The sequence below is a fragment of the Salmo salar genome, chromosome ssa15 (assembly GCF_905237065.1).
Source record: "Salmo salar chromosome ssa15, Ssal_v3.1, whole genome shotgun sequence".
In the NCBI taxonomy this organism is placed as follows: Eukaryota; Metazoa; Chordata; class Actinopteri; order Salmoniformes; family Salmonidae; genus Salmo; species Salmo salar.
In genome coordinates this window covers 40,523,868-40,538,237 of record NC_059456.1, presented here as the reverse complement: position 1 = coordinate 40,538,237, position 14,370 = coordinate 40,523,868, and the positions used below count along the sequence as shown (strand labels likewise).

Sequence of the window (14,370 nt, the reverse complement as noted above, 5' to 3'; positions counted from 1 at the left end):
AGAGCCCAGGCTTTCAACACCCAGCGCACCCAGTCAGTCGATCAGTCAGCCAGACAGGCGTCAACTTTCTCTGAGTACACCATTCTCACACAGTGGCTTACAAGCAGCCCTGGTTAACAGCCCATCCTTCACCACAGGCCACGGAATTAACATCATTCCTCAACACAGAGAAACACCACTCTGCTTAACTATTCAGACTAAAGCCTGTAGACTTCACTAAGTCCTCTGGGAGAGCACAAATTACCTATTGGTAGGCTTTCTGTTTCAGTGCTGATCAAAACAATTACAACTGTGTTGATTGAGCCCCTGTACGGATCACAGCCTATGCATGGGTTTCACAGCTGATTACACACCGTAGAACAAAGAGCTTTGTTAAAGAATAATAGAGGAGAGGAGAGAAGAGAAGAGGAGATGAGAGAAGAGGAGAAGAGAAGAGAGAAGAAGAGAGGAGAGGAGATGAGAAAAGAGAGGAGAGGGGGCTGGACTGAAGAGGAGAATCTCAGAGCAGCACAAGGACAGACACAGCAGTCAACACCCAGCAGCCAGCCCAGCCCACTACAGAATAGCCACCCAGCCAACTACAGAACAGACAACACCAGCACACTACAGAATAGACAACACCCAGCTCACCACAGCCCACTACAGAATAGACAACACCCAGCCCACTACAGAATAGACAACACCCATCCCACTACAGAATAGACAAGACCCATCCCACTGCAGAATAGACACCCAGCCCACTGCAGAATAGACACCCAGCCCACTGCAGAATAGACACCCAGCCCACTGCAGAATAGACAACACACATCCCACTACAGAATAGACACCCAGCCCACTACAGAATAGACAAGACCCATCCCACTACAGAATAGACACCCAGCCCACTACAGAATAGACACCCAGCCCACTACAGAATAGACACCCAGCCCACTGCAGAATAGACACCCAGCCCACTACAGAATAGACAGCCAGCCCACTACAGAATAGACAACACCCAGCCCACTGCAGAATAGACAACACCCAGCCCACTACAGAATAGACACCCAGCCCACTGCAGAATAGACACCCAGCCCACTGCAGAATAGACAACACCCAGCCCACTGCAGAATAGACAAGACCCAGCCCACTACAGAATAGACACCCAGCCCACTGCAGAATAGACACCCAGCTCACTGCAGAATAGACAACACCCAGCCCACTGCAGAATAGACAACACCCAGCCCCCTACAGAATAGACACCCAGCCCACTACAGAATAGACACCCAGCCCACTGCAGAATAGACACCCAGCCCACTACAGAATAGACAACACCCAGCCCACTGCAGAATAGACACCCAGCCCACTGCAGAATAGACACCCAGCCCACTACAGAATAGACAACACCCAGCCCACTGCAGAATAGACACCCAGCCAACTACAGAAAAGACAAGACCCATCCCACTACAGAATAGACACCCAGCCCACTGCAGAATAGACACCCAGCCCACTACAGAATAGACACCCAGCCCACTACAGAATAGACACCCAGCCCACTGCAGAATAGACACCCAGCCCACTGCAGAATAGACACCCAGCCCACTGCAGAATAGACACCCAGCTCACTACAGAATAGACAACACCCATCCCACTACAGAATAGACAACACCCAGCCCCCTACAGAATAGACAAGACCCATCCCACTACAGAATAGACAACACCCAGCCCCCTACAGAATAGACAAGACCCATCCCACTACAGAATAGACAACACCCAGCCCCCTACAGAATAGACAAGACCCATCCCACTACAGAATAGTCAACACCCAGCCCCCTACAGAATAGACAAGACCCATCCCACTACAGAATAGACAAGACCCAGCCCCCTACAGAATAGACAAGACCCAGCCCACTGCAGAACAGACACCCAGCCCCCTACAGAATAGACAAGACCCAGCCCACTACAGAATAGACACCCAGCCCACTGCAGAATAGACACCCAGCCCACTACAGAATAGACACCCAGCCCACTGCAGAATAGACACCCAGCTCACTACAGAATAGACACCCAGCCCACTGCAGAATAGACACCCAGCCCACTACAGAATAGACACCCAGCCCACTGCAGAATAGACACCCAGCCCACTACAGAATAGACACCCAGCCCACTGCAGAATAGACACCCAGCCCACTGCAGAATAGACACCCAGCCCACTACAGAATAGACACCCAGCCCACTGCAGAATAGACACCCAGCCCACTGCAGAATAGACACCCAGCCCACTGCAGAATAGACGAGACCCATCCCACTACAGAATAGACAAGACCCATCCCACTACAGAACAGACACCCAGCTCACTACAGAATAGACAAGACCCATCCCACTACAGAATAGACAACACCCAGCCCACCCCCTACAGAATAGACAACACCCATCCCACTACAGAATAGACAACACCCAGCCCCCTACAGAATAGACAACACCCATCCCACTACAGAATAGACAACACCCAGCCCCCTACAGAATAGACAAGACCCATCCCACTACAGAATAGACAACACCCAGCCCCCTACAGAATAGACAAGACCCATCCCACTACAGAATAGACAACACCCAGCCCACCCCCTACAGAATAGACAAGACCCAGCCCCCTACAGAATAGACAAGACCCAGCCCCCTACAGAATAGACAACACCCAGCCCACCCCCTACAGAATAGACAACATCCAGCCCACCCCCTACAGAATAGACAACATCCAGCCCACCCCCTACAGAATAGACAACAGCAAGCCCAGCCCACTACAGAATAGATAACAGCCAGCCCACCCCAGCCCACTACAGAATAGACAAAATCCAGCCCACTACAGAATAGACAACACCCAGCCCACTACAGAATAGACAACACCCAGCCCACCACAGAATAAAGATGGCGCCGGACCGGATAACAAGTCTAACATTTTAAGTATTCCTAACTAATTGTGTTTTTTATTTGTTTCTCTGCATTGTTTGTAACTTTTTTTTACTTATCTTGTACATAATGTTAATGCTACCGTCTCTTATGACTGAAAATAGCTTCTGGACATTAGAACTGCGATTACTCAATACGGACTGGCAGAATCCTTTTTTTCCTTTAACGAGTCCGACGAGCCCAACGTGAATGATATACTGCTTTCCCGGGAACAAGCCCAGATCCCTGTCATTTGCTTGAAGAGAAGGCAGAGAAAAAGGTTCCAGAGGGTGGGCTGCCTTCCGAGAGTTCGTAGGCGATCAAATAAAGCCCCACTTCCTTTCATTCTGCTAGCAAACGCAGAAGATTAAACTACCAACGGGACATTCAAAACTGTAATATCTTATGCTTCACGGAGTCGTGGCTGAACGACTACATTATCAACATACAGCTGGCTGGTTATACGCTGTACCGGCAGGATAGAACAGCGGCGTCTGGTAAGACAAGGGACAGTGGACTATGTATTTTTGTAAATAACAGCTGGTGCATGATATCTAAGGAAGTCTCGAGGTTTTGCTCGCCTGAGGTAGAGTCTCTCATGATAAGCTGTAGACTACACTATCTACCTAGAGAGTTTTAATCTGTATTTTTTGTAGCTGTCTACATACCACCACAGACTGATGCTGGCACGAAGACCGCACTCAATGAGCTGTATTCCTCCATAAGCGAACAGGAAAACGCTCACCCAGAGACAGCGATCCTAGTAGCCGGGGACTTTAATGCAGAGAAACTTAAATCTGTCTTACCAAATTTCTATCAGCATGTTAAATGTGCAACCAGAGTGAAAAAAAACAACTCTGGACCACCTTTACTCCACACACAGAGACGCATACAAAGCTCTCCCTCCAATTGGCAAATCTGAACATAATTCTATCCTCCTGATTCCTGCTTACAAGCAAAACTAAAGCAGGAAGCACCAGTGACTCAATCAATAAAAAAAGTGGTCAGATGAAGCAGATGCTAAGCTACAGGACTGTTTTGCTAGCACAGACTGGAATATGTTCCAGGATTCCTCCGATGGCATTGAGGAGTACACCACATCAGTCAGTGGCTTTATCAATAAGTGCATTGATGACTTCGTCCCCACAGTGACCGTACGTACATACCCCAACCAGAAACCATGGATTACAGGCAACATCCGCACTGAGCTAAAGGCTAGAGCTGCTGCTTTCAAGGAGCGGGACTAACCCGGAAGCTTATAAGAAATCCCGCTATGCTTCATACTTCATCGGCTCTGACGCTCGTCGGATGTGGCAGGGCTTGCAAACTATTACAGACTACAAAGGGAAGCACAGCTGAGAGCTGCCCAGTGACACAAGCCTACCAGATGAGCAAAACTACTTCTATGCTCGCTTCGAGGCAAATAACACTGAAACATGCATGAGAGCACCAGCTGTTCCGGAAGACTGTGTGATCACGCTCTCCGCAGCCGATGTGAGTAAGACCTTTAAACAGGTCAACCTTCACAAGGCCGCGGGGCCAGACGGATTACCAGGACGGGTACTGCGAGCATGCGCTGACCAACTGGCAAGCGTCTTCACTGACATTTTTCAACCTCTCCCTGTCCAAGTCTGTAATACCAACATGTTTCAAGCAGACCACCATAGTCCCTGTACCCAAGAACACTAAGGTAACCTGCCTAAATGACTACCGACCCGTAGCACTCACGTCTGTAGCCATGAAGTGCTTTGAAAGGCTGGTCATGGCTCACATCAACACCATTATCCCATAAACCCTAGACCCACTCCAATTTGCATACCGCCACAACAGATCCACAGATTATTAAATCTCTATTGCACTCCACACTGCCCTTTCCCACCTGGACAAAAGGAACACCTATTCATTGACTACAGCTCAGCGTTCAACACCATAGTGCCCTCAAAACTCATCAATAAGCTAAGGACCCTGGTACTAAACACCTCCCTCTGCAACTGGATCCTGGACTTCCAGACGGGCCGCCCCCAGGTGGTAAGGGTAGGTAAAGACACATCCGCCATGCTGATCCTCAACACAAGGGCCCCTCAGGGGCGCGTGCTCAGTCCCCTCCTGTACTCCCTGTTCAATCATGACTGCACGGCCAGGCATGACTCCAACACCATAATTAAGTTTGCCGATGACACAACAGTGGTAGGCCTGATCACCGACAATGACGAGACAGCCTATAGAGAGGAGGTCAGAGACCTGGCCGAGTGGTGCCTGGACAACAACATCTCCCTCAACGTGATCAATACAAAGGAGATGATTGTGGACTACAGGAAAAGGAGGACCGAGCACGCCCATTGACGGGGCTGCAGTGGAGCAGGTTGAGAGCTTCAAGTTCCTTGGTGTCCACATCACCAACAAACTAACATGGTCCAAGCACACCAAGACAGTCGTGAAGAGGGCACGACAAAACCTATTCCCCCTCAGGAGACTGAAAATATTTGGCATGGGTTCTCAGATCCTCAAAATGTTCTACAGCTGCACCATCGAGAGCATCCGGACTGGTTGCATCACTGCCTGGTATGGCAACTGCTCGGCCTACTACCACAAGTCACTACAGAGGGTAATGCGAACAGCCCAGTACTGTACATCACTGGGGCCAAGCTCTCTGCCTCTATATCAGGCGGTGTCAGAGGAAGGCCCTAAAAATTGTCAAAGACTCCAGCCACCCTAGTCATAGACTGTTCTCTCTGATACCGCATGGCAAGCGGAACCGGAACGCCAAGTCTAGATCCAGAGGCTTCTAAACAGCTTCTACCCCCAAGCCATAAGACTCCTGAACATCTAATCAAATGAACATGCAGACTATTTGCATTGCCCCCCCCCCTTTTTATACCGTTGCTACTCTCTGTTGTTATTTACATTTACATTTACGTCATTTAGCAGACGCTCTTATCCAGAGCGACTTACAAATTGGTGCATTCATCTTATGATATCCAGTGGAACAACCACTTTACAATAGTACATCTATATCTTAGGGGGAAGTGTTAGAAGGATTACTTTATCCAACTGTGCATAGTCAACTCTACCTACATGTACATATTACCGCAACTAACCGGTGTCCCCGCACATTGACTCTGCACCAGTACCCCCCTGTATATAGTCTCGCTATTGTTATTTTACTGCTGCTCTTTAATTACTTGTAACTTTTATTTCTTATTCATATTTTTTTTAAACTGCATTGTTGGTTAGGGGCTCGTAAGTAAGCATTTCACTGTAAGGTCTACACCTGTTGTATCCGGCGCATGTGACTAATACAATTTGATTTGAATTGAATAGACAACACCTAGCCCACCACAGAATAGACAACACCCAGTCCACTACAGAATAGACAACACCCAGCCCACCACAGCCCATACAGCACCGACAACAGCCAGCCAATCTACTGTAAGATAGTAGGAGATACGAACAGTAATGACAATGACAAGGCCCTTCGTCTGACCACTCTTAGCTTTCCTTGTCTCAACAACCTCATTGAATATTTCACTTCTCCGAAAACAGGTGGTTCCCTTCCATGCAGTATTGTAGTCCATTAGAATTACCTTGCATTTGATATTAAGAAACCGGGTGGGTCTAGAGACTCTAAAATGTATTTCCTTCAAAAGCAACGGTTTCTTGGAGAGTGGGCTAAACCTCTAATTGATAAAGCCAGATGACATCTACACAGAGTGATAGAGTAGTGCGCTGTCCTCGAGCATTCTGTCTCCCTGTCTGACTACTGTTTTCCATTGCCTGAGAGGAAGATCCCAAGGAGGAATACAATATTCATACATACCCCATCATATAGCTTCATCGCCATGGAGACTAGTTCATCTCTATCTTCAACTTGCATCTCCTGCAAAGTCTTTGTCTATAAAGTGAAGTTCATTTCAGCCTTTCTATCTCAGCTTTACATTTCTGTGTGTATGAGAAGGATCGCTCTGGGCTGAAACCACCTGCTGAGCAGAGCTCTGGATAACTGCATAGAGTGTATTACCTCCGGACACATCTATGGGTTCATCTACTGAACCATTCATCCACAACAGAGGAGATTTTCCAAGCTATTCAGGGATACATCACGCTCTCAGTGTAGCTTTCATTCACCAATTAACCAATTAGATTTAATACGTTCATAAACCACTGTGGGAATAAAAATCCAGTCTTCACAAATCAATGTTATTTGGCAGCGCACATTCGCCCCATTAAACAAACCCAATATCTACAAATCTCCGAGCGGCGCCACTCGATGAGCAGGCAGTGGATGGAGGGAGGGCATTAGCAGGCTTCCAGAGATCTGTTAGAGTTACTCTCCACTCTTTGTACACAAACTCTGACTGCTGATGACATTTTCTGAGGCGCTGGCTGAATAAACATTTCTATAACATGGATAGACTGTGTCGGTTGCGTCTGGATTTGAGGTGAATAATTGAATATGTGGTGACAGAGGGACACTGCTCCCTAGGGGGCGACATGGTGAGACATGGGACACGAGGACATATCAGGGGGTGGAAAAGACTCTCTTCCTCAATAATTAACATCTCACAGGAGGCGACAGCCAGAGAAGTGGGTGTCTAAGAACAGGCCCAAAATAACTCTGTCAGATTGGGGGGTGGTGCTGAACACATAGACCTTGGCCTGCAGCCCCTCTTTAAATGTCACTGTTGTTCTCTTAGAAGAGCCCCCTCCCACTCCTTTGGTCTGTCAGGATAGACAATGTACTTCATTCTTCTCAATTACTACGGTGTAGAAGCCACTTCAAGTGGTGATTACGCACACGCACGGACTCACATTCACAAACGCATACACACATAAATGTACGTAAGCACGCACGCACGCACACACACACAAACAAGCGTGCACGTGCACACACACAAAAACATGCACACACACACCAGATGCCTAAGGATAAAAGGTTTCCCATCATGTCAAATCACATCACACACACCTGTAATGCAGGCATGACAGAAATCCCCTGGCCATTTCACTGTGTCCCTTCCCACAGAGGCATAGGTTACATCATTAGGCTTTGGGTTGATTGGTACTATGATAAAAACTAAGTATCAAGCCTATCTCCTCTGTCGGAGATGGGCTGGGGATTACCAGAAGGCATCTGTCTCATGCATGTGGATCCTCCTCTCCGTGTCTGTGTTCCCTGAGCGACGCTGCAGCTGCTGCACTGAGTCCAGCCCCAGATCCTATTACAGCCTCTGCCTGCCCTCTGCCAGCTGAGAGGAGACCAAACCAGGCCAGGAGGATGGGAAAAGAGGACTCATCTCGCCAGATAGCAACAGGGCACTGCGTATGTGTGTGTGTGCGTGTGCGTGTGCGTGTGTGTGCTTGTGTGTGTGTGTGTGTGCTAAGTAAAATCTAGTTTGCTTTTAAATAAAGTATCAGTGAGAGTGGGAGACAGATGACTCTCCGGAGTTTCTCTCCGAGCCTCCATCTTGTCAGAGGAACTCTCCCTTGACAACACTTCCAGTCCAGTTACTCTGTCTATCTCTGTGTGACATTCTCAGTCAACAGCAGACTTAAGCATAGCCCAGAGGAACTAGGGGAGGTGACCTGAGAGTCCATGCATAAATCCCAGGATGCCTTCTGCACAGAATTGAGGTAGAAGTTGCCCTTCAGTTGCCCAACACAGATCTAGGATTACACTAGCCCCATTCCTAACCTTAACCAATAGAGGATGAGACAAGATCTGGCTCTGTATCAGTGGTTCGTGAGGAGGGGCAACATCTTCCAACTCCACTCAACAGTGCACATATCCCAGCAGCCTCTTTGTCAGGGCAGGGTCTTCCTGAATCCTCCCAGTGTGCTGGTGAGTGATAATAGGAGTGAACACTTTCCTTCTATAAGAGACATTATGCTGGCCTGGCTGGGGCTTTCAGAAAACAAGTACTTCTCCCTGTGATTATGCTGCTGTGCTGTCAGAATGGACCATCAACCCAGCAGTAGTGTACACTCACACGTAGGCTACATACCATAGGCATGCACATTGCACACATTCACTCCCTCGCCTACACACTCACACGCACACACTGAAGCCAGTGTGCTTAAAAGTTAACTCCGTACTCCAAGTTCACCCAGATTAGCTAATGACAGTATCTGATCTAGTCCTGCTTCTTAGTCCTCACAGTTTCCTCTAACTGGAGCTGAGAAGAGTGTGATAGACTGAACTCTACATGAACTGGGATCCTTAGCCAGGAAGCAAGACAGGGAAAGAGGGTTGATAGAAGAAGAGAACTGCAATAGTCTACAGAAAACATGTAAGGCTCAGTTAACGCCTTAGAGTTCAGCAACTTCAGAAAGTGTGCCAGCCCTCGTTAATACAAAAACAAGATGGAAAACATTCCATAGACAGAGACAATTCATCTCTCTCTAACATAATAGCATCTAGTAATCAAGATGGGGCATTGAGAGCTTTTATAGTTGGGATGATCAACAGTTGATTTCTATGAATTATACATCTCACTCATGCATATCCAATCTGATCTGCATTATATTAAATTACTTTTAATTAAAACCTGCCCAACTTTTCATTAAATCTCTAAGGAAAAACTGTTTTATGTAGATTAAATCTTACCTTACAATGTGTGACCATTGAACATGAAACAAATTATATTTTAAAGTAACCTGATGTAAACTCTTCCTAACTGTTAGGAAGTGTTGAGATGTCAATGTAAAACTACCTAAGAAAGGCCATTCCACCTTCCAGCTTCTGTCTCAGTGATGCTAATAACCCGAGATTGATTCCCAGGGATACTTACGACTTGTCTCTCCGGTGGATGTGCCGTCTTTGGGGGCTGCTCTGTCGGCGGCGGGGGGAGAGAGACTTGCCTCTGCTCCGTTCTTTGATGGGAGACTGGGCACTTGACGACTTCAGGATCTGAGAGAAAACAAAAAAGAACAGATATGGAATCTAAATGATAAGAGACGGTTTGAGCTGAAGTTTCTTTGCTGCACTGATATTTAAGTTGTTTTGTTTACAGCTGCAAGCTACAGAGGAGGTGTTGCAGACATGTTCACCATTCAGTGGGCCCATTTGCCACAGGCCATGTGCTGGAGAAATGAACATTTCCACTTCAATAAAAAGAGCAGTCAAAGAAGTTAACTTTTAATGACACAGTTGGATCTCAGAGACATAGAATGTAAAGGAGTCGTCTGGGAGCCAATGTAGGGAGAAGAGACTAACAGACAGTAATGAAGCCAGCCTCCCAGGCAACACAATGGTACCCCATTAACCAAATCAGCCCACTAGTCAACTCCCTCTGCAATCTCAATTACGCCGCACCCATCTGGCTCACAGGCACGCACACTAGCACACACACTGAGAGAGACACTCAGGAGTTGTACTGAAATACTACTGATGTTCGCCATTCGATTAGCAGAATTTGAGTTTCATGGTCACCTTGTCCTGGTAGAAACCTAATGAGAGCTCACTCCTGACCGACATTTGGAGGAGAGACTGGAGAGGGATCATGATTTCCTGGAATGAACACACAGGAAGTAGCTCATATTCCGTGCTCCAGAAACCACATGCAGCTGAAAGCATAGGCAGGATGTTAGTCATAAGGTTGGTGATAGATGTAAGGATGTACAGTATGTGCTGTAGTGGAGGAGAGTTATAAGCACAGCCAATGATCTCCTATATGAAATGCAAGGTCTGTCTGAGTTGTGCAAAGAAAGCACACTACAGACATTTCCCAACTGGTTTTTGAGCAAGTGAAAAGGTGGTTGTGAGTTTTTCACCGCCTAGAAATACAGTGATATCTATTTATACACTGGCACATTTTTGGTATGCACTGTAAGAATGTACAATTTCTACAGTATTCACATGACTCACATGAACTATGTACAGCTAACGAGGGTCAAACACAGAGGTCCAGGCTGTGTCTCCAGCACTGGGCAGCTGGGAACTGACCTACATTTACTGGTGCTGTTTAAGTCAGCTCCAGATGCACCATCCTACAACCATCCCCCAACACCACTAGCTACCACCGCCATGCAACAGCTGATGCAAGGGAGTCTGTGATACACAGTCCAACCAGCCACTCGCTCTCTATCCATTTCTCTTTCTCTCCCTAATCTCTGTCTCTCTCGTTCTCCCTTTCGCTCTCTGCTCCACTGAGGGGAACTCTGGCCTTAATTATCCCTCAAGGTTCATATTACACCCTTCGCCTCTCTGTGGAGGCCGCCCTGCTTTCAAACCGGGAATTGGGGGGGAATTCTATGACATGACGCCGTTCCAGACGGATGTCAAGCCAAAGCAACACTAACGAGTTGAACGTTCCCTCAGGGATGACCCAGGGACAGTAGACTAGAGAGTTAATGTATTGTGGTGAACTTTTTCATCCCAACAGAGTTCAAAATGTACAGTTGAAGTCGGAAGTTTACATACACTTAGGTTGGAGTCAATAAAACTCGTTTTTCAACACTCCACAAATTTCTTGTTAACAAACTATAGTTTTGGCAAGTCAATTAGGACATCTACTTTGTGCATGACACAAGTAATTTTTCCAACAATCGTTGACAGACAGATTATTTCACTGTATCACAATTCCAGTGGGTCAGAGGTTTACATACACTAAGTTGACAGTGCCTTTAAACATCTTTGAAAATTCCAGAAAATGGTGTCATGGCTTTAGAAGCTTCTGATAGGCTAATTGACATCATTTGAGTCAATTGGAGGTGTACCTGTGAATGTATTTCAAGGCCTACCTTCAAACTCAGAGCCTCTTGCTTGACATCATGGGAAAATCAAAAGAAATCAGCCAAGACCTCAGAAAAAAAATGGTAGACCTCCACAAGTCTGGTTCATCCTTGGGAGCAAAAACAGGTACAAAAGTATCTATATCCACAGTAAAAGGAGTCCTATATCGAAAACCTGAAAGGCCACTCAGCAAGGAAGAAGCCAATGCTCCAAAACCGCCATAAAAAAGCCAGACTACGGTTCCATCGTTATGTTTGGAGGAAAAAGGGGGAGGCTTGCAAGCCGAAGAACACCATCCTAACAGTGAAGCACGGGGGTGACAGCATCATGTTGTGGGGGTGCGTTGCTACAGGAGGGACTGGTGCACTTTACAAAATAGATGGCATCATGAGGGAGGAAATTATGTGGATATATTGAAGCAACATCTCAAGACATCAGTCAGGAATTTGGTCGCAAATGGGTCTTCCAAATGGACATGACCCCAAGCATACTTCCAAAGTTGGGGCAAAATGGCTTAAGAACAACAAAGTCAAGGTATTGGAGTGGCCATCACAAAGCCCTGACCTCAATCTTATAGAAAATTTGTGAGCAGAACTGAAAAAGCGTGTGCGAGCAAGGAGGCCTACAAACCTGACTCAGTTACACCAGCTCTGTCAGGAGGAATGGGCCATAATTCACCCAATTTATTGTGGGAAACTTGTGGAAGGCTACCTGAAACGTTTGACCCAAGTTAAACAATTTAAAGGCAATGCTACCAAATACGAATTGAGTGTATTGAACTTCTGACCCACTGGGAATGTGATGAAGGAAATAAAAGCTGAAATAAATAATTCTCCACTATTATTCTGACATTTCACATTCTTAAAATAAAGTGGTGATCCTAATTTTTAATAGGATTAAATGTCAGGAATTGTGAAAAACTGAGTTTAAATGTATTTGGCTAAAGTGTAAGTAAACTTCCGACTTCAACTGTATATTGTACCCTAAACGTCATAGTATTTTCAAAGACTTGGGAGTTACAGTATTGTAGATACTAAACCCAGGAAATGTATGAAGGGATGGCAGTGAGGCGTCAAGTAATCAAGTTTGATACGTGACCTCTCATGTGAGAAAGTAGGACAACAACATGTCACCTTCATCCTCATGTCTCGACCATGCTTCTCCAGCTCCTTCCTCATGTCCTCTCTCCCCAGACGGGCGGCGTTGAGCACCAGGTACTTCCACTCGATGGGCTGGAAGACGTGCGGGTCGTGGGGCACGTACAGGCCGATCTTCACCTTCTTCAGGGTGTGCTGGTAGCGACGGTACGAGTCCTCGAACTCCAACACCAGTTCGCTGAGCGTGCGGAAGGTCAGGGCCTTGTCCATGAGGTCTTGGCGGCGGCTCATGCCCAGCGTGCCATAGCGTCCATTGCAGTAGACGCCCAGCACCACGTGGTGGAAGTGGTTCCCTGAGAACTGGGTCTTGAAGCTGATGGGAAAACGCTCCACCGAGGTCAGCCCATTGGTCAGGTAGCTGACGGAGCCTGGGTCAAGGATGTTAACTGACATCATTAGCAAAAAAATACAGTTTCATGGATTTTAACAGTCTACTAAATGGTTATTATTTAGACAGAGAGAGAGACGGAGAGAGCGTGATGGAGAGAGAAAGCGAAAGAGGGAGCGAGAAGGACAGAGCTTAAGCCCCATGGTCAATGGCGTTAGCATCATTAGCATCATCAACAATAACTTAAAAGTTTTCAGAGATTTAATACTTTGTAATTATCTCCTGAATCGTGATTACTTGATGTTTACTGCTGTTGACAAGCAGCATCAGAGAGAGAGAGAAGGGCGTATGCAGGCCAGTTTTAAGCCTCTCAGAAATTCATTATATTTCCATAAACTCATTAGCTAACTGGCATTGGCTTTGAATGCAAATACACCCACACTATCTCTAAATCAATCAGCTAATGGAGGGAGTCAATGAGAGGGCTCAAAGCTGAGAGGAGGCATTTTCATTATAACAGACCCAGTACAGCAAACAGACTGTAGAACATCTCTGCAGAAACAATACGTCTTTCACAAGACATTCACATTCTTAACATGAATTCATTCCAAATCAGCGCATCATAGGCCAGGATACCATCACAAAAAGACTAAGGCCCATTTCCAATAAAAGTGAGGACCTATCATTTGAAAGCAACCAGACTCAAAATCAAGCTCAACGACTGCTTTTCCTAAAAGTCCCAGGAATAAATTGCTGTGGTGTCCTAACGTGGACTCTCACACAGCACACCAGGCTAGCCTCATTCTCCCTGGGACATATACTCCAACTTTTATGTAACTGGCCTGTGGACCCATTGCAGCGTGACTGGACGACACACGATGAGGCAGACTGGACTAATCTGTCCTGCCCAGGGAAGAAGGGGGCGGAGGGGGACTTGGAGGATGGTGGAACTGGGTTATCTGGGACCAGTAGAGGCACTATATAGTGACACACACACTAACAGGAAACTCCACTGTGCGTGTCAGTGACCTAAGGACCAGTAACGAGCAACAGGTGAATTCAACCCGACTGACTGGGTCAATTACGGATACTGGAGTGTGAACCCTTAACCCAAGACTTCTAGACCTTCTAGTCTGAGCAGCACTCTGATGTTAATACCACTGTTGTCCATACATCTATCATGCATCTATGATCTATTCATCCGTATCACCATCCTTTTTATTGATGCCTCA

General features: G+C 46.7%; 1 protein-coding gene across 1 annotated transcript in view; it reads right to left on the bottom strand.

The window, feature by feature from the left end:
- vash2 (vasohibin 2) overlaps positions 1-14,370 on the bottom strand; it is a 33,997-nt gene that overhangs the window by 1,860 nt on the left and 17,767 nt on the right. Inside the window, exons 5-6 of the mRNA XM_014144510.2 lie at positions 12,787-13,168; positions 9,711-9,829 (exon numbers count right to left, since the gene is read on the bottom strand). Coding sequence (XP_013999985.1) covers positions 9,711-9,829; positions 12,787-13,168 — 501 coding nt within the window. The remainder of the gene's footprint in view (positions 1-9,710; positions 9,830-12,786; positions 13,169-14,370) is intronic.